The sequence below is a fragment of the Ahaetulla prasina genome, chromosome 2 (assembly GCF_028640845.1).
Source record: "Ahaetulla prasina isolate Xishuangbanna chromosome 2, ASM2864084v1, whole genome shotgun sequence".
NCBI classification, from domain to species: Eukaryota; Metazoa; Chordata; class Lepidosauria; order Squamata; family Colubridae; genus Ahaetulla; species Ahaetulla prasina.
In genome coordinates this window covers 278,058,393-278,079,028 of record NC_080540.1, presented here as the reverse complement: position 1 = coordinate 278,079,028, position 20,636 = coordinate 278,058,393, and the positions used below count along the sequence as shown (strand labels likewise).

Here is a 20,636-nt window from a genome sequence, read left to right as displayed (position 1 = left end):
AAATACCACCTCTGGCTGGTCCCAAAGTGGGGTGGGAATGGAGATTTTGCAATATCTTTCTTCCAGGAGTGGGGATGGAATGGGGATTTTGCAGTATCCTTCCCCCAGGAGTGGGGTGAGAATAGGGATTTTGCAGTATCCTTCCCCTGCCACGCCCACCAAGCCACACTCACAGAACTGGTAGTAAAAAAAAATGGATTTCACCCCTGCCCTAAACACATGATTAATTCAGGGCTGTACCATTTTCAATATAGGGACCGTAGTCCTCAACATACAACCATTCACTGCAGAGATGGGTTTCAGCAGGTTCTGACCAGTTCTGGAGAACCTGTAGTGGAAATTTTGAGTAATTCAGAGAACCGGTGGTAAAAATTCTGACTGGTCCCGCCCCCATCTATTCTCTGCCTCCCAAGTCCCAGCATATTGGGAGGAAATGGGGATTTTGCAGTAACCTTCCCCTGGATTGGGAAGGAATGGAGACTTTACAGTATTCCTTCCCTTGGAGTGGGGTGGGAATGGAGATTTTACAGTATCCTTCCCCTGCCATGCCTACCAAGCCATGCCCTGCCCACCAAGCCATACCCACAGAACCGGTAGTAAAACATTTTGAAACCCACCACTGATTCACTTAGGTACTGTTCAAAGTTACAATGGCAAAGTAAAAGTGACTTATGACCGTTTTTCATATTTATAACCATTATAGCATCCCCATGGTCACGTGATCAAAATTTGGATGCTTGGCAGCTGACTCAAATTTATGATGGTTGCAGTGTCTCAGGGTCATCTGTCTACCTTTTGCGATCTTCTGACAAGTCAAGTCAACGGGGAAGCCAAATTTTCTTAACCACTGGGCTACTAACAAGGTGTTACTCATAACTGCAGTGACTCATTTAACAACTGTGGCAAGAAAAGTCATGGGGCAAAAGTCAATTAACAAATGTCTCACTTAGCCACATAAATTTTGGTCTAGATTGTGATTGTAAGTCAAGGACTACCTGTAGTGGCAATCTGTGTAGCTCAGGGTTGAAATCCTGGGACCTTGGTGTTTGCTGAACTCGGGTTGCAAATGTTTCAAAATCAGACTGGGTAACTTTGTCAGTGCTTCAATTCAGGGAAATGGAGTTTTCCAGCTTTTTATGGGCGAAAGCTTGTCCTATTTTTCTTCTTGTGGTTTCTGTGCCTGTTTCTGATAATCTACTTGGTTTGGCTAGCTGCACTGTTTTAGTGTAGATTATTTCCACTTATTGTGTTGGTTAATGCTTATCTCCTTATTGATTGCTGGCTGTGTGATAAGGGAGACTGTGCTTCATGCTGTTTATTTTTAACTTGAGTCTTTGCTTGTTGGAACAGTTTGCAAACTATTCTCTACCTCTACAGTATGTGTCTACTAATGACTGATCCATCGGAATGCCAGGCTTATAGGAAATTTTTAGTAGTTTTGAATAGGATAGAATAATTTTTTATTGGCCAAGTGTGATTGGACACACAAGGAATTTCTCTTGGTGTATATGGTCTCAGTGTACATAAAAGAAAAGATACGTTCATCAAGAATCATAAGATACAACACTTAATGATAGTCATAGGCTACAAATAAGCAATCAGGAAACAATCAATATCAATATAAATCGTAAGGATACAAGCAACAAAGTTACAGTCATACAGTCATAAGTGGAAGGAGATGGGTGATGGGAACGATGAAAGGATTAATAGTAGTAAAGACTTAGTAAATAGTTTGACAGTGTTGAGGGAATTATTTGTTTAGCAGAGTGATGGCGTTCGGGAAAAATCTGTTCTTGTGTCTAGTTGTTCTGGTGTGCAGTGCTCTATAGCGTCGTTTTGAGGGTAGAAGTTGAAACAGTTTATGTCCAGGATGTGAGGAGTCTGTAAATATTTTCACAGCCCTCCTTTTTGACTCGTGCAGTATACAGGTCCTCAATGGAAGGCAGGTTGGTAGCAATATTTTTTTCTGCAGTTCTAATTATCCTCTGAAGTCTGTTTCTGTCTTGTTGGGTTGCAGAACCAAACCAGACAGTTACAGAAGTGCAGATGACAGACTCAATAATGTTGATGTTAGCTGTCCATTTTAAATCTTGTGTGATATGGCAGAACCTAGAAATTTGAAGGTCTCTACTGTTGATAACTGTCTTGTCTAGTATTGTGAAAGAAAGGTTTCTCCTAAATCTTTAGTAGTTTTGAATTTGCCTTGATATAAAATTACTACACTTTCCCATTTGAACTTGTGGTTATATTTGTGTTGTTATATCGCTAAGTAAAAATATTTTCACCTTAAGTCCTGAGAGCTTGCTGGTATTCATGGGCAGATGCTGCTAATCCTTTGCCTGTTTGTACTACTTTGTAGCTTCCATAATCCTTGCATTGTAAAATTTAAATATATCCTCTTTGGTCTTCTTTAGCTGTGGGATCTTTGGGTTGGCTTAAGAGTCTTTGGAAGGATTTTGTTTCTGTGTGGGCAACTATAATATCTTGTAGTTGAAGTAACTTGCTGCGGTTTGAGATAACTTTGATATACGGTTACCCAGCAGTTAATATGTAGATAAGTAAAAACCAAACACAATTTACAGGAACAATCTAAGATAATATTATATAGCCAAACTAAGCCAAGTAAGCCAATCAGAAATAGGCATACAAATTATAGACAAACCTGATTGAGACATCAGTTACATCAGGTAGCACAAATTGCTACCCATAAAAAGGCAGCAAACACACTCCCTTAAATCAAAACATTAAAGGTGTTACTTCACCTGCAAGTATAAAAGCAAGTTTGTCAAATTCTGGGCTGCATAAACAGTTCTGGGCTGCATAAACAGAGGGATAGAATCAAGATCACGTGAAGTGTTAGTGCCACTTTATAATGCCTTGGTAAGGCCACACTTGGAATATTGCATCCAGTTTTGGTCGCCACGGTGTAAAAAAGATGTTGAGACTCTAGAAAGAGTGCAGAGAAGAGCAACAAAGATGATTAGGGGACTGGAGGCTAAAACATATGAAGAACGGTTGCAGGAACTCGGTATGTCTAGTTTAATAAAAAGAAGGACTAGGGGAGACATGATAGCAATGTTCCAATATCTCAGGGGTTGCCACAAAGAAGAGGGAGTCGGGCTGTTCTCCAAAGCACCTGAGGGTAGAACAAGAAGCAATGGGTGGAAACTGATCAAGGAAAGAAGCAACTTAAAACTAAGGAGAAATTTCCTGACAGTTAGAACAATCAATAAGTGGAACAACTTGCCTGCAGAAGTTGTGAATGCTCCAACACTGGAAATTTTAAAGAAAATGTTGGATAACCATCTGACTGAGATGGTGTAGGGTTTCCTGCCTGGGCAGGGGGTTGGACTAGAAGGCCTCCAAGGTCCCTTCCAACTCTGTTGTTATATTATATTATATAAATACAAGTTCCCAACAGGAACTTTCCTCCTCCCCTTCACTTAAGACAAGAGTATCAAAAGTGCGAGTGAAAGTATTTTTTTCTGAACTCCAACTTTCAGCTCTAGTAAGCTCTAAGCATGTATATGTGTGTAGAGTGTGATCTAAGGTCAACTTCTATGCATTATTCTAATTCTAATTCTACCTCTGCCTCTACTCTTCCTAATTCTAACATTAAGAAAAGGATTATAGTGGCAAGATTTCATCCTTCTTTGGATCACTCCGGTAACTCATAGTTGGCCTTGATCTGCTTGGTGCTTGTGACAAGTAAAAACCTTTGATCTTCTTTCCCATCATTTTCAACCGCACTGAGACCTTCCTGTGATGAACAGATAACAAACTGTGCCAAGCCTTTTCCTCTTCAGCACTTTTCCTTGGACTGTGCCCTCGGATGCTTTGGGCCACTCCTGAACACTTCCTAATAATGCATTTTACGCTTATTAGCCATGTTTTCTTTGAAATGAAACCCACATCCTTCTTCAATAGTCACTGGAGCGATCTAAGTCCAAGTTAGCCATTTTAACTGCCATGCATCGCCTCACTTTTCAAGCTTTCTCCTTCCCACAGTCCTCCTTGGGCTTCAAATCCTCCTCCTTTGTTACTTGGCATCTGCTCTCTTTCTCTTATGAGAACAATCGCTGATGATGTAAAACTATTCAACACCACTGACAATGCTGTTACCCTTCAAAAAGACCTTGACTATGTGCCAGATTGGTCAAACAAGTGACAACTTCAAATCTCATCTAACAAATGCTCTGCCTTACACAGAGCATTGAAAAAAAATCAGAACATAAAATACAAGCTAGATGGACATGACCTTGTAGATGACCCTCACTCTGTCAAGGACCTAGGAGTATTCATTTCTAAAGATCTAAATGCCAGAGCCCACTGTAACAACATTGCCAAAAAGGCATCAAGAGTTGTTAACTTAATCTTGCATAGCTTCTTCTCTGGTAATATTGCACTACTGTTGTGGTCTGCAGGCAGCCTGTGGAGCTGGCAGCAGAGTTGGACAGTGAGGAGGTTGGCGAGGAACATGGACCAGTCCTGAAGTCTGGGGAAGGCTTAGATGAGGGCTCTGCATCGGAGGTAGAGAAAGGGCCATCTGGGAGGTACATGCTGCCTCCGGAGCCTCCAGAGTCAGACCTCAGTGAGGCAGAGGTTCAGGGGGAGCCTGTTCCCATTGCACACATGCACAGAGTGGCCAAAGGCAAGAACAGTTAAAACAAAATGACCTTCCTGTTGAAGACTACTTCAGCTTCAATTGCAACAATACACGAGCACACAATAGATTTAAGCTTAATGTTAACCGCTCCAATCTTGATTGCAGAAAATATGACTTCAGTAACAGAGTTGTTAATGCCTGGAATAAACTACCTGACTCTGTAGTCAGGTAGTTTGACTCTGACTCTGTGGTCTCTTCCCAAAATCCCAAAAGCTTCAACCAAAGCTTCTACTATTCTACAAAGCTGTCTACTATTGACCTCACCCCATTTCTAAGAGATCTGTAAGGGGCGTGCATAAGAGCACAAGCGTGCCTACCGTTCCTGTCCTATTGTTTCCTTTTGTTATATCCAATTAATATAGTTATTACATACTCATATATATGCTTATATACTGTATAATTATTTCATGCTTATGCTTATATATACTGTGTGACAAAATAATAAATAAATAAACAAACAAACAAATAAACAAACAAATAAATAAATAAAAAGGATGACTCAGGAGTAGGGCTTGGAGATGATTGGCCCCTCCCAAACGACTTAAAAGAGGAGCAAAGACAGCTGGGCCTTTGCAGGAAGCAACGTTGTTAATTCTGTTCAGTTTAAAGTCTGAAGCTCTGTTTGATTCTGCACTCCATGTGGCTTTGCCAATTAGGTCTTTGACAGTGTGTCATGGGAGATAAAGGTGGGTGATTATCAACCTTATCCCGAAGGATTCTTTACAACTATTTGGGACTCATCTGTGAATGAAAAGAATTCACAGCTGTTGTAATAAAAGAGTTTTTGGGACTACTGGTATGTTTTACTGAGTCAGGAAGCCTAGGTCAGAATACAATACTAACTAGAGCATACAAAACATTTGCTAGACCAATTCTCGAATACAGCTCATCTGTCTGGAAGCTGCACTGCATATTGGACATTAATGCAATTGAGAGAGTCCAGAGATATTTCACGAGAAGAATCCTCTACTCATTTGCTCACAATATAATACCTTATGCCACCAGACTTGAAATTTTGGGCTTAGACAATTTAGAACTACGCCGCCTTTGGTCTGACTTAAGCGTAGTACATATAATTATCTGCTACAATGGCCTATCCATCAATGACTACTTCAGTTTCAACCACAACAATACACAAGCACACAATAGATACAAACTTAAGGTAAATTGCTCCAAACTCGATTGCAGAAAATACGACTTCAGCAAAAGAGTGCTCAATGCCTGGAAAGCGTTACCTGACTCTGTGGTTACATTCCCAAACCCTCATAACTTTAATCTTAGACTGTCTACTGTTGACCTCACCCCAGACCCACTCCTAAGAGGTCTGTAAGGAGTATGCGTAAGCACACCAATGTGCCTGCTGTCCCTGTCCTACTGCCCCCATTTATTCGTATCCATTTCCTGTATTCATTATCATGTTCATAGTTATATCTGTTATCTTATACATGTTTGACAAATAAAATAAATAAAAATAAATAAATAAGTCCAAGTTAGCCATTTTAACTGCCAGGCATCGCCTCACTTTTCAAGCTTTTGTCGTGTCCCACTTCTCCGCTGACGGCCAGGTCAGGGAAATCCGAATCAGGCGTGCCTCTGCAGCTCTGCCAAAGTCCTAGCAAAGTCCTCTAGGCAGGCAGGAGACCAGAAAGTGACTTCAGCAAGATATGTTCGATTTTGCCTGACTCAGAGACTGCCAGAAAGCAGATCCTTTATATAGGCCATGGGGTGTGGCTCCATGACTCAGCACTTATCCAGGCCTGCCCCTCCCTTCCTTCTGACGCCGCCGCCTATCAATTCTTCTGAAGCGAGAGTCACTCCAGTCGGCAGCTGTTGGTAATAAACCTCCCTCAGGCTCACATGCTGTGGGGGAGGGGGAGGGGTCTAGTTGCTCCGTTTGCCTGGGCATGGAGCCAGGGCTGGGGCCGGGAGGTGCCCCCTCCTCCTCAGCCTGTCTGGGCATGGAGCCAGGGCTGGGGCCGGGAGGTGCCCCCTCCTCCTCAGCCTGTCTGGGCATGGAGCCAGGGCTGGGGCCGGGAGGCATACTAGGAAATTCCTCAGCGTTCGGAAGCAGATAAGAAGACCCCGGCTGCGGTGAGAGCGGGCAAGACACAACAGCTTTCTCCTTTGCACAGTCCACCTTGGGCTTCATATGCTCCTCCTTTGTTACTTTAATTTCTCTTATAAGAACAATTTCCTTTCAGAATCTCATACCTAATTTCATCTCCTTATGAGCACGGATATTTAATAAACATTTGACAAGTTGGCTATTTTACAAGGTACTTGTTTCCACATCATATTTTTCTTTTGTTTCTTTTAGTATTTCCCAATAGCTTCCATAACAAGAGCCACTTCCTACTTTATCACATTTGCAAATGATTGCCTTAAGCTAAGTTTCTTTTATCTTGGCTATGATAACACAGAGTCCCATGACCCGGTGACAGTACAACACACCATCAGAAGTTTTTCTTTTGATCTGAACTACTGAGTGAGAAACAATGCACAGTGTGCCTCTGATACTCACTATAATGATCCTATTCTTAGGATCTCGCTCAGATATTTTGCAAGAAAAAGCAAGATCAAGTTATCTGTTATGGAGTCCATTCATAATTCTTCTAATGTGATCAGCAGTAATGGAGTTGGAAGGTGAGATGTTTGAATAATGCTGTTTTAAATATCTTGGAAGGATGTCCAATTATTTGCAAGAATGAAGGCTCTCAGCATTAATTTCAAATTAAACCAATACAATATCCCAAATGGCTGGCATTTCATAAGATCAAAAAATATTTGTTAGATTTATTTCCAACTTTTTCTTCAAGAGGTGACTAATAAGGGATCTTATTTCATTCCTCAACTCCTTATGATAGGTTGGGCTGAGAGGTTAGTTAGTAAATTTCCATGGTCGACAATTAACTTGAATCTGGACCTTTCCCTTTCAGGTCCAAACGTTTGCAATATTTGATGATACATGTAGCTTGAGAAAGTTGTCAACCTATAAGTAAATGGGATGGGTGCATTTTCCTTGAATCTGCTTAATCTTTTAAGGCCCCTGAGGGCCTTAAAAGGCTATCATCACATGATGTGGCAATAAATTTCATATCTATCCATGCATTATGTATGAGTGGATTAAAAATTTCCAAATGGTGCAAAGATGAAGAGCACCCATGCACCAATATATTTAATATGCAACCTGAGCAGATTAGGACATGGCTACAACTACAGTAGTGGCCAAACCTGTGGAAACCTTTTGGGAAAAGTGTATTTTTGAGGTTTGGTGGCTAATAACACCACTTTTCTTTTTTGGAGTTTCAAGATAATCCTATTGCACTGCTGGAATGGCCTGGGACTAGCCCAGACCTTAACCCAATTGAAAATCTATGGAGCTGACTAAAGAAACTTGTTAGTCAGAAGTGACCCAGCAATAAAACCCAGTTAATAGAAGCAATCTTATTTATTTATTTATTTATTATATTTGTATACCGCCCTTCTCCCAAAGGACTCAGGGTGGTTCACAGCCAATAAAAACCAAAATACATATAATACAGATTAAAAACAGTATAAAAAACTAATTCGATAAATGGCCTAAAAATTTAAATACGATTAAAACCCCATTTAAAACCCCATTTAAAACCCCGATTTAAAACTATGTTCAAGCTAGTCCTGCACGTCGAAACAACAACGTCTTCAGCTCGCGGCGGAAGGTTCGGAGGTCTGCTTTCAATCTTGGTCTCACATTATAACAGCTGCAGAACTAAATGACTTGGTTCACTCCATCGGAAGATGTTATAAGGCCGTCATTCATGCTAAAGGTTATCCAACTAAATATTAACTGATATGGTGATAATTTTTGTATATTTCGTTTTTCTATGGTGATAATTTTTGTATATCTCATTTTTTCTACATATTTCACTTTTCTTCTTTATACTGTAAATGCTATTCTAATAGCAAATCCTTCATAAAAGGTATTGCATTACATTCTTGATTAAATTATCTTTCCATTGATATATAAATTTATGGTACTACTCCAAAAAAAGGTGGTGTTATTATTAGCTAGTTTTAGAAAATACACTTTTCCCAAAAGGTTTCCACAATTTTGGCCACTACTGTATTCATATAAGAATTGGCCTACTATACATCGACTTGTAATTAGTATACTGTATTATTTGAAGCCTGCTTTTAAACTACCTTTTTCAAATAATAGGTTTTCCTTCATAGTAAACTTCTTTGACAATTTTTTTTGTTGGAAAAATGAGACCTAAATTAAATAAATTACTAAAAGTATAGTGTCCTCCAGATACAACAGTTCATTTAGTGACTGTTCAAAGTTAGAAAGGCACTGAAAAAAGTGACATGGCCAGTTTCACACTTACGACTGTTGCAGTATCCCCATGGTCATGCAATCAATATTCAGATGCTTGGCAAACTGATTCATATTCATGACGGTTGTGGTGTCCCAGGGTCATGTGATTACCTTTTGCAACCTTCTGATGAAATCCTTAGGGAAGCTAATTTCACTTAACAACTTTGCTACTAATTTAACAACCGCAGTGATTCACTTAACAACTGTGGGAAGAAAGGTTGTAAAATGGGGCAAAACTCAATGAATAAATGTCTCACTTAGCAACAAAAAATTAGGGTTCAATTGTGGTCGTAAGGCGAGGACTCCCTGTATCAGGGGTCTCCAACCTTGGCCCCTTTAAGACTTGTGGACTTCAACTCCCAGAATCCCTCAGCCAGCAAAGCTCTGGGAGTTGAAGTCCACAAGTCTTAAAGGGACCAAGGTTGGAGACCCCTGACCTGTATGGTCAATCAATGTGATCCAATTGAAAAGAATTTTAGCAAGCAGAAATGTTAAAAATGCAGGAGGACCAGGACAAAAGTAAAGTAAAATGCCACCCAAATGGAATAAAAAGTATAGCTTTCGTAAGAGTTTTCATAGCACGAGGATTAAATTAAATGTGAGCACAAAATATGCTATCACATTTTTATAATTAAAAGCTTACAAACAGCAGTGAGGAACAAGCTTTATTGCTCATACTATTTTCTTGCAGAGTGTCATCTTGGAACGGTGTTTGAACAAATTTTGTGTGGAGGTGAGCTTAGGACTCCATTCCTTCTAGTAAAGGCAGGTAGTAACAGTAGCAGCTCTTGCTATTTTCATAATTCCCTAAGACTGGAATGTAATAAACACACATTTCTCATGCTGCTTGGTTTAACTCTTGGTGGACTTCCAATTTTAGAAATTTTATAGCAAAACCTTAATAAAAACCATAGCATAAACTAAAAAAAAAAAAAAAAAAGAACCAAGAAAGAAAGGATGAAGATTGAACAAATATTTAGGGGATAGACAATTTTTGCTAACTGGAGATCATGCTACATTAAAAGTGTGAAATCTACACCATAATTACATATTTTACAGTGATACAGTGTATATTGTTGCATAGTACATATAGTCATGTGCTTTTTTAAGATAGTACCATGGGATGGACTATGCAAGCAAAAAATATAAACTCTTCTGACATTCCTCTCCCAAATCCTTTTTCTCCATGGATAGTCCTGTCAGTAACTCTAAACTGTTTTGATATAAAGAAAACAATTGTGATGTAACATTAAAGATGTAGAACTGGGAAAAACAAAACAGTGTTTACTCAGCCATTGTTCACTGGATAACCTTAAGGCCTGGCTCTCTCTCACACAGTGTGAATGGGATGGTAAAATAAGGGGATTCTCCAACGTGTGTTACCTTAAGCCTGCAAAGGAAACTGGGATGAACATATAATTTCCATCTGTCAGTCTCTATGTATGGCCTCCAGAGATCATGTGTTTCATAAGTCTAAAACTCCAAATTAGGGAAAAGCAGGCCCAAAAAGATATAACCCTTCCTCTCAAGTGCTAAGAAACCCTAATGGGATAGCCGTATCTCTTCTTACAACTTGTTTCTATGCTTATTTTGTGGTTGTTCAGTTGCTAAGTTGTGTCTGACTCTTCACAACACCATGGACCATAGCCTATATATTTTTTCCCACAGCCCTAAAATAGAGGCGGAAGTGAGCACGATATTGCATCTTCTCTTGGTATAAAATTTACCCCTTTTGTACAGATGGAGTTTCTACTTGTGATTGAGAACAGAGATTATCTCAATACCAAATGGAATATTACCGTTGAAGCAGTAAACCAGTTTTCAGTACAACAGTGTTGTGACATCCACAAAACATGGAGTGGGGGAGAGAAGGAAATGCTTAGCAATGTTGTGGTCACATTGTTGTTGCTCCAAGTTACCTTCCTTAGATCACTTTGTTATGAAACAGAGCTCAAAAAGCAAGAAAATGAGCAGAGGGATTTTCATGGGGAGGAAAGACAAATGAAAGAGGAACTTGAGAGAAGACAATGGCTGTAAATCTTATTGGGCCTTCTCAAAACTCTTGTCATACTTCTGGAACTTTGTCCACACTTCAGTACGAGTTAAAACAGAATCCCAGCCGCATCTAATACAGAGGTTAAATCCAAAATTTTTTACTACCGGTTTTGTGGGCGTGGCATTGATTGGTGGGTGTGGCAGGGGAAGGATACTGCAAAATCCCCATTCCCTCCCCATTCCTGGGGGAAGGATACTGCAAAATCCCTATTCCCACCCCACTCTGGGGCCAGAGGTGGTATTTGCCGGTTCTCTGAAGTACTCAAAATTTCTGCTACCAGTTCTCCGAACTGCTCAAAATTTCCGCTACCGGTTCTCCAGAACCTGTCAAAACCTGCTGGATTTCACCCCGATCTAATAGCATATAATAATCATCTCAACCACATGCCTTCACATATTTAAGGCTGCAAATCCTGAAGGTGTACAATTTGCATTTAAATAGAATAACCATAGGACCAGCTTGCAGATAATCTTTAAGCACAGAAAAGCTTTTGCCAAACATAAAATCAACCATAAATCCAGACACATTACTCACCTTCCCCATGACTTTTCCTGAATTTTTCCAGGTCAACTGTGGGAGGCCTGTTAGGCTTCTGTGGGGCTTGTCCCAATGCAATTATTGAAGGTAGTGTTTTTCGTTTGGGCAAATTCTTGTCTTTGTCTTTGTCTTCTTTTCCAATATTATTGGCCCAAGGTCCTGCCTTAACTGTTCGAGATGAATTGGCCAATTTAGCAGCAACGGTACCAGACGTAGATCCAGAATCCTCTTGCTTGTTTTGTAGGAAAATATTCTTGATGGGTTTTGGTTTTGCCTCTTCATTCTGCTGCCCAACAGGTTTAGTGGGGATTTGAGGCAGGTTGTTCTGGTTGCTGACAGGTTTCAAAGGTGGGAAAGGGCTGATGGGATGTGTTTCATTTCTGATCTTGTCCTGTGGATCTTTGAGGGGTCGGATGGAACCAGCTTTCGAGTTGATGGCACTGGAACTTGATGACACTTGATTGAAACTAGCACTTTTGTTGGAAACTTCTTCACCTTGGGTGAAACTTTGACTTGGTTTTTGTTTAACAGGTGGCTTTGGAAAAGGAGGCTTGGAGTTGTTTTCCTGTGCAGCACTGTTGAATTTTTCTTTAACTCCAGCGACCGTGGGAAAGGCAGGCTTTGCTTCACTTCCTCGGGGTTCAGGTTTGAGGAACCTCTGATCTAAAGGCTTTAGTTCGCTCTTCTGCAGAGGAGAGCCAGGTAGTTTCTTCTCAGGAATCTTTGGGAACACTGGCTTGGTTTCTTCTTTTAGTCCTTCAGAAATCTTGAGAGCCAAAGGCTTTGGATAAGTAGTTTTTTCATTAGCTTCTCGGCTAGCAGCCTCGGCTAGCATCTTCACCTTGCTGGCCACAGGATTGCTTTGCAAAGGTGGCGTTTTAAAATCCTTGCCTGATGCATCATGAACACCAGGTTTTGTGCTTGGAGGCAATTTAAGTGATGTAGGCTTGCACAAGCTGTTAGGTTTGGAAGACAGACTAGCATTTTCAAGCTGGGTGAACTTCTCAAAGGCTGCTTTTTTAGCCAAAGGAGGGTGCGCCCCAGTTCTGACCTGATGGCAGTGAACACCCTCAGCTGCGTTGTTATTAAACTTCGCCATGATGGACTTCACATTTGCCTTGCCATCCTGCAAAGTAGAAAGAAAGCAAAAGTCAGGAAGGTTCTTTTGCAGCAGCGTTCAGAAACGCTGCCGCTAATTTGAAGGCTTTCCTGGTTTGAGGCTTCTGATCTCCGGTTAGAGATAACTCAGTGTTTAGCTTCCTGTATGGCTAACAATGTTCAACTTTTTTGCTACACACTTGTGGTGATAGAGGATTTCGAGACGTTGATTGCAGACAAGTGTCGTTTTGCTGACTAGATCTTTCCTTGCCTTGCCTACTGTAATGTCTCTCTCTTCCTGTTATATTTGCGGAACACGCTATTGATGGTTAAGTTCTGAAACATATGCACCACTGTTTAGACTGAAGCCAAGACATTTTTACAAGACTTGCACTGTAAAGTAAGAAAATAATAAACTAAATCTCAGGTCTGCTGTGACAAAAAAGGAAAGCCCCCCCCCCAAAGCTCCAAAATTGCAGGTATAACTTTAGCCTTCCAAGGAGGAAGCGGAAGGGAAGCATCCTCAGTTGTTCCCTTGACCTAAAATAAATACACTATCGAAGCTGTCGAAGTGCTGTCCTGGTGTCTGGAAGCCGTACGGGTCTGGATGGGGAGAAACAGACTCAAGCTCAATCCCTCCAAGACGGAGTGGCTGTGGATGCCGGCACCCCGGTACAGTCAGCTGCAGCCGCAGCTGGCTGTGGGGGGCGAGTTATTGGCCCCAATGGAGAGGGTATGCAATTTGGGTGTCCTCTTGGATGGGCGACTGTCGTTTGACGATCATTTGGCGGCCGTCTCCAAGAGGGCCTTCCACCAAGTACGCTTGGTGCACCAGTTGCGCCCCTTCCTTGACCGGGATGCCTTATGCACGGTCACTCATGCCCTTGTCACTTCCCGCTTGGACTATTGCAATGCTCTCTACATGGGGCTGCCCTTGAAGTGCACCCGGAGGCTGCAGCTAGTCCAGAATGCAGCTGCGCGGGTAATAATGGGAGCAACTCGTTGCTCCCATGTAACACCAATCCTGCGCAGTTTGCACTGGCTTCCTGTGGTCTTTTGGGTGCGCTTCAAGATTTTGGTTACCACCTTTAAAGCGCTCCATGGCTTAGGACCCGGGTACTTACGGGACCGCCTGCTGTTACCTTTTGCCTCCCACCGACCCGTACGCTCACACAGAGAGGGCCTTCTCAGGGTGCCGTCCGCCAAGCAATGTCGGTTGGCAGTCCCCAGGGGAAGGGCCTTCTCTGTTGGAGCTCCTACGCTTTGGAATGAACTTCCCCCTGGTTTACGTCAAGTGCCTGATCTTCGGACTTTTCGCCGTGAGCTGAAAATGCACCTATTTATTCAAGCGGGACTGGATTAAAATTTTATTGGGGTTATTTATATTTTAAGATTTTAAATTGTTTTAAATTTTCGGCCACATTATAATATGTTTTCTTTTAATTTCTTTTAATCTGTATATAGTGTATTTTTACTTGGCTGTACACCGCCCTGAGTCCTTCGGGAGAAGGGCGGTATAAAAATCAAAATAAATCAAAATAAATAAATAAATACACAATAGCAAATTGATTCTTTTTTCATGCTGCCCCAGCTGTTTTTTGTTTTGTGGAAGGGCTCTTTCAACAGTAGAATTGCTAATGGTAGGAATAAAAAATCTACCTGACTCCGTTGTTACATCCTCAAACTCTCACAGCTTCAACCTTAGACTGTCTACCGTGGACCTCACCCCATTTCTAAGAGGCCCATAAAGGGGGCATGCATCAGCGCACCACCATGCCTACCATCCCATTTATTTGTACTCATTTCCTTCGTTCATGTCCATGTTCATATTTATACCTGCTATCTTGTACATGTTTGACAAACTAATAAACCAATAAAATAAATCAATATATTAGTATGACCTAAACATGTCACGATAAGCAATAAAGACATGGCTGGTACACTTTCCTGGTGGCTCATGTAGTACGATGGCTGACATAAAGCGTCCACATCAGTGGTGGGATTCAGTCGGTTCGCACCCCTTCGGGAGAACCGGTTGTTAACTTTCTGAGCAATACGGCAAACTGGTTGTTGGAAGAAATTATTAGGGCAGAGAAGCGGTTGTTAAATTACTTGAATCCCACCACTGGTCCACATACATATTTTGTAGCCTTTTGTCCTGGAAACATTTTGCCTAATGGTATGTAGAAAGTATAATTTACAACAAATGGGAAGTTGTGCGTTAATTAAAAAGCTCCCCAGAGAGAAAGCAATTCTGCATTCATTGCTGTTTGTCACTGGAGTTAAGGGGATTGGATTTTGAGCTACTAGATGCCTGGGACGACTTTGAAGTCTTTTGTCTTTCTTCCTTTGCCTTATGATTGAGAGTATCCCTGTTTCTTTACATCAGGAATTGAGAGACGGTTTGGTGTAGTGGCAAAGGCATCAGGAGAATCTAGTCCCACTTTAGGCATAAAGTCAACTGGGTGACAAGAGGCCAAATGAGGCCAAATATTTTCTCTCAACCCTAGGAACCCCAGCAAACAATTTCTGAAAAAAACTTGCCAAAAAATGCTGCAGGGACCTGTGCAGGCACTCTCCAAGAATCAGACATTGTTGAACATAAGGCGGAAAAGTGTGTGTGTGTGTGATAGGACAGGGGTCTCCAACCTTGGCAAGTTGAAGCCTGGCGGACTTCAACTCCCAGAATTACCCAGCCAGCTTTGCTGGCTGGGGAATTCTGGGAGTTGAAGTCCGCCAGGCTTCAACTTGCCAAGGTTGGAGACCCCTGTGATAGGAAGTAAAGGAGAGGTAATATATCACCACCTTTCAAAATTTACAGAATTTCTATATAAAAAAGAAGCATAGTAAAGACAGAACTCAGTATCCTGCCCTTACATTGCACCCTTTTATATACTTTTGGATACAGTGTTTGCTTCCTGGATCGCTCTTAAAATAATATAATTTGCAATGTGCGTGCTGGAAATGGTTGGTTAAAGTAGAATTCATGAAAATTCTGTAACACAATATAAAGGAGTCTTGAGGATCTAGCTGAAACTATTGGGATATTTACAAAATTTATAATACTGCCCCACTCATAACAACTCTGCACAGTTACAGATTACTAATCTCTGCTCTAAGACCTAAACCCTCATGGCTGACTGAAAAATAATATGCCGTATACCTTTAAAAGTGCAGGTTTTTCTCCAGACACTTTCCACTTCCTTTACTATTGTCTCCTCCCTTATCATGCCACTTTTTTTTTTTTTTTGCTGATGTAGTTGAGTTAGGTTTGAAATTTCTTGCACTTACACATTTACTCCACGTTTCAGTAAGCAGTTTGTGGTCGACTAAAAACCTCTACAGCTGAACAGCTTCAGAAGATGAGTTATAATTAAAAAGCCTTCCTCAGTACTCCTCTTCAGGAAGTCTCTAAATGTAAATATCAGCTCTGATTGTAGGGACATTCCAGGCATATGAGCCAAGAGCTGCGGTATAAGATCTGGAAGAGTAGATCTGAATTTCTCCCCTTTTGAGAAAGTGTAATCTAAAGCAGGGGTCTCCAACCTTGGTCTCTTTAAGACTTGTGGACTTCAACGCCCAGAGTTCCTCAGCCAGCTTTGCTGGCTGAGGGACTCTGGGAGTTGAAGTCCACAAGTCTTAAAGGGACCAAGTTTGGAGACCCCTGATCTAAAGTGATAATGAAGACAAGACTTTTGGTTGCAGTCCTCACATGGAAAGCATTGCATCCAAGATTAGGCTGTTGGCTTTTTGTTTTTTGGAAGACTAGCTGTTGTGGCTATTCAGGAGGTCATGGAAGCAGATTTGGTAGGTCTCCCATTTGAGAATTGATTTTGTGTTTTGCTATTCATCTTGGCATAGTCTATTATTGCAACAATTTTCTTTTTTTGTAATTGTTTTTTTTTGTTCCTATGATTTCACGTTGTTAATCTTCTTGCCCTACAAGGGTATATGGCCACTCAGAATTTCATATGTAAGTCCTAATAGCAAATCAACCAACCAACCCAGCAAATAAATAGGATTCTTCATCTCAAAAGTTCACACACAATACAGGTAGTCCTCAGTTTATGACCATAATTGGGATCAGAATATTCATTGCTAAGCCATACGGCTAGTAGTGTACTCAGTGATCAGGACAAAGGCTGTGGCGTACCATCAGCCTCATGGCTTTCTCTAGTATATAATACCCCATAGCTCTTCTATATAATATATTTGGTTTCCTGAAGTTATTACAAAATCCATCTGGAGGAACAGATGAGCAGGGGTGTAAAACTCACATCGTCACGGCGGCATCACATGACGTATTGGGACTTCCCCCCTTCACTAAAACGAGTGTGGGCGTGGCCAGGAGTTTAACAGCCCTCCTTAGAAAAATCAATAAAAGAATATTTGTAGCTCAGGGTTAAAATGAGGTGCTCTCTGAGCTGGATTTTGTTTCCTTGCAGACATTTCATTACCTTAACTAGGTAACATCATCAGTGCGAGTAAGGAGTGTTGTTTGCTGTCAGTTTATATTCTGGTGACTTGCCTATCTATGTGGGTGGGGGTGGTTTTAGAGATCCTTTTGATGGGCTATTTACTGATGGCTCTTTGGCAGTTTCTTGATTGGGGTATTATTACTCACTTGATTGTTGGTCTGAAGTTAAACTTGGAGTTAATCTATGCTGAGCTGGGTGCTGATTACTGGTGAAGAGGGGCTGGAGTTTTTTTCCTCTTTTGGGCTAGTTGATTATCTCTTTTGCATAGTCTATATGCATGTTGTTAATGCCTCTGTGTCTATTGATGGGTAATTTGCCAGAGTGCCAGGCTTCTGGAAACTCCCTGGGATTTTTGGACTTGGCATGGTCTAGGACTGTCACATTTTTGCAATTGAGACTGTGGTTAAATCTGTCTATATGTTGTGAAATTAAAGAATGTTCATCATGTCTTCTGACTGCCAGTTGGTGTTCATGGATGCCTTCTGCCAGTGTTCTGCCTGTTTGTCCTACATAATGGTTGTTGCAGTTCTTACATCAGGGGTAAAATGCTACCGGTTCACTCCGGTTCAGCCAAACCGGTAGTAAAAAAACCCTACTGATTTAACTACCGATTTGCTTGAACCAGTAGTTAAAAAATGCTACTGGTTCATCCGAACCGGTATTTCCGACAATCAGCTGTGCAGCGGGGTTTAGCTTTGCTAGAAAGCAGGAAATCTTGCTTTCTAGCAAAGCTAAATCATGCGTCACATCTGATCCCCCCCTCGCTATTCTACTTACCTTCCTGAGCCTCCTTTTAGCATGTACGTGCATGCGTGTGCATGCGTGCACTGCACTTTTGGTGCGCACTGTGCATGCACATGCAGCACGAGTTTTATGCGCAGTGCACATGCATGGCCAGCGAAATGGTATCAAACCGGTTCGGATTTCACCACTGTCTTACTTTCTATATGGTACATGACTCCTTCTGAGGTTGTTGGGTCTTTTAGTCTGCTTAGGATGTATTGAAGGGCTTTAGTTGGCTTGTGTGCTACGCTGATTCCATGTGGTTTTAGTAGTCTATTTGTGGTTTCTGAGATATTCTTGATGTATGGTAGTGTAATTTTAGGGTTTTCTTTTTAGGGTTTGTGTTGATTGTGCTGTATTGGGTTGAGTGGTCAGGGATTTTTTTGATAAAATTGTGTAGGTATCCATTTTGTTGGAATGTGTTGTATAGATGAGAAACAACAGTGGCTGATTTTTTTTTTAAAAAAAAATTGTGCACATTTATTCCTGAACTATTTTCCCTATTGTTACTTTACAGAAAAAAAGACCTACCTGCTGCAGGTATGGAATGGGAATGTAATGGGACCAAGGAGGAGGAAGGTTATCTCCTTGGAAAAAACCATTCCAGGAATTCTTGGTCTTACTACAGCTAGTCCTCGACTTATGACTACAATTGAGCCAGAATTTATGTTACTAAGTGAGAAATTAGCTAAGTGAATTTTGCTCCTTTTTATGATTTTTCTTGCCACATTTGTTAAATGAATCACAGCAGCTGTTAAATTAATAACATGGTTGTTAAGTGAATCTGGCTCACAGGTTGACTTTATTTGTCAGAAGGTCACAAAAGTTGATCACATGACCCCTGGACATTGCAACCGTCATAACTATGAACCAGTTGTCAAGCATCCGAATGTAAATCATGTGACCGTGCAACGGTCATAAGTGTGAAAAACAGTCATAAGTCACCTTTTTTCAGTGCCGTTGTAACTTTGAACGGTCACTAAACAAACTGTTGTAACTCGAGAACTACCTGTACTTACAACTAAGGAAAACAAACCACCAGAGAAGACATCTTGCTTGTTTTAATCTTGTAAGCAACCCAGAGTCATTTGTATAACATGGGCAGCTGTATACAGTCAATCAAATAAATAAATAAATAAGGCACAAATACTTGGTGCAAATAAATCAAATCAATCAATCAATCAATCAATCAATCAACCAGGCACACAAACTGTGCACATAAATCAAATAAACGAGGCACACAAAGTTGGCACATACCTTCCAACCAGCTGAGAACGACTGCTTGGTATAGAGCTGGCTAGCTGTCCTGCAGTTCCTAGGCATATGCATGCAGTGGAGTTATCAGAGAAATGGCGGAAGGAGTGGCCTGAATTGATATCTGTAATTGCTGGCTTGGCAATTCTAGAAGGCTCAGGAGAGTTTGGAGATTGGATGGCTGAAAAACCTTGGAGAGGACTGATAATCTCTGGGACCAATGAGATTTAATTATCAACCTCAGAACTGTACAGTGTTTCCTTGTCAAGAAGAGTTTAAAGGATTGACACTGCAAAAGTTTTGTCTTATTGCTCCATTAGGCTAAAAATGAAATCCGGTAGGGACATTTTTCCATGTTTTCCACAGAAGATTTTATCAACTGACATAAAAATGAAATGTCTATCTAGACATCTCTATAGCCTGTGGTGGTGGAAGTCCTGATTATTAGTATCTTCAGGTCAGTTTTTGATAACCAGTAATTGGCATTTACTTCTGGTTTTTTGAGAAAAAAAATCCCCATAGCAAACAATGGGTTTGTTTAACTGTGGCATTGCTTAACCACCATGGATTCACTTAATAACCATAGTGACTTGCTTAATGACCATTGCAAAAAATGTCATAAAAATCAGGTCAGTCACATGATGATTTGCTTTACAACCATTATGACTTATCAATGGACAGGCTCCGTTATGGCTATAAATTGAGGATTACCTGCACATTCGGGAGATAGGCCCATGGCCAGAATGTCAGGCTAAAAAGAAACTATGGTATATTAGAGATGAACATTTCTGATCTGGACAGATTGGTACTATAGCCCAGGCTTATTTCAGCATTAAGGGGATAAAAGCAATTTAAGAGATAAATTGCTTTTATCCCTTAAAATAACATGGTTGGAAGACTCTGGTTTAAGCAGCTGGGTTTAGCCTAAATGAAGGTGTTGTTTTCACAACCTGAAGCAGCACAAATGAAGTTACATCGAAGGTGGTCCAAAAATGGAAAATACTCAGCACTTTTCTGGAACTGGCCCTGATAATAAGCCGTGAATTTAAGGTATCTTTATATCTTTTCTTTTTTATAAGACTAGAAAATATGACTTAATATTGGAATATTAATGCTTAATACCTGGGCTTAACTGTCTCCTTGCCCCTTTCATTGAGATAGGAGACCGTGCCAAGGAATGTCTGAACTGCTTTTGCTCAAAGCTTGCTCAGAAGTGAAGTAAGCATGAATTTCAAGGCTGAAGCTGTAAGCAACTTTCTCACATCAAAATAAGTGAGCCCTGCAGTGCACATTAATCAGTGTAGCTTTTGCTGCATTATTAAAGAGATTTTAACAGCTTCCTTGTGAAAACGTAGAACGTTTAATAATTCTAGTTTGAGTGGTTATACAGTTGATGGCCTTAAAGAC

General features: G+C 40.9%; 1 protein-coding gene across 1 annotated transcript in view; it reads right to left on the bottom strand.

Moving 5' to 3' along the window:
• The window catches only part of FYB1 (FYN binding protein 1), a 91,301-nt gene that overhangs the window by 48,551 nt on the left and 22,114 nt on the right, over positions 1-20,636 (bottom strand). Inside the window, exon 2 of the mRNA XM_058170998.1 lies at positions 11,614-12,742. Coding sequence (XP_058026981.1) covers positions 11,614-12,742 — 1,129 coding nt within the window. The remainder of the gene's footprint in view (positions 1-11,613; positions 12,743-20,636) is intronic.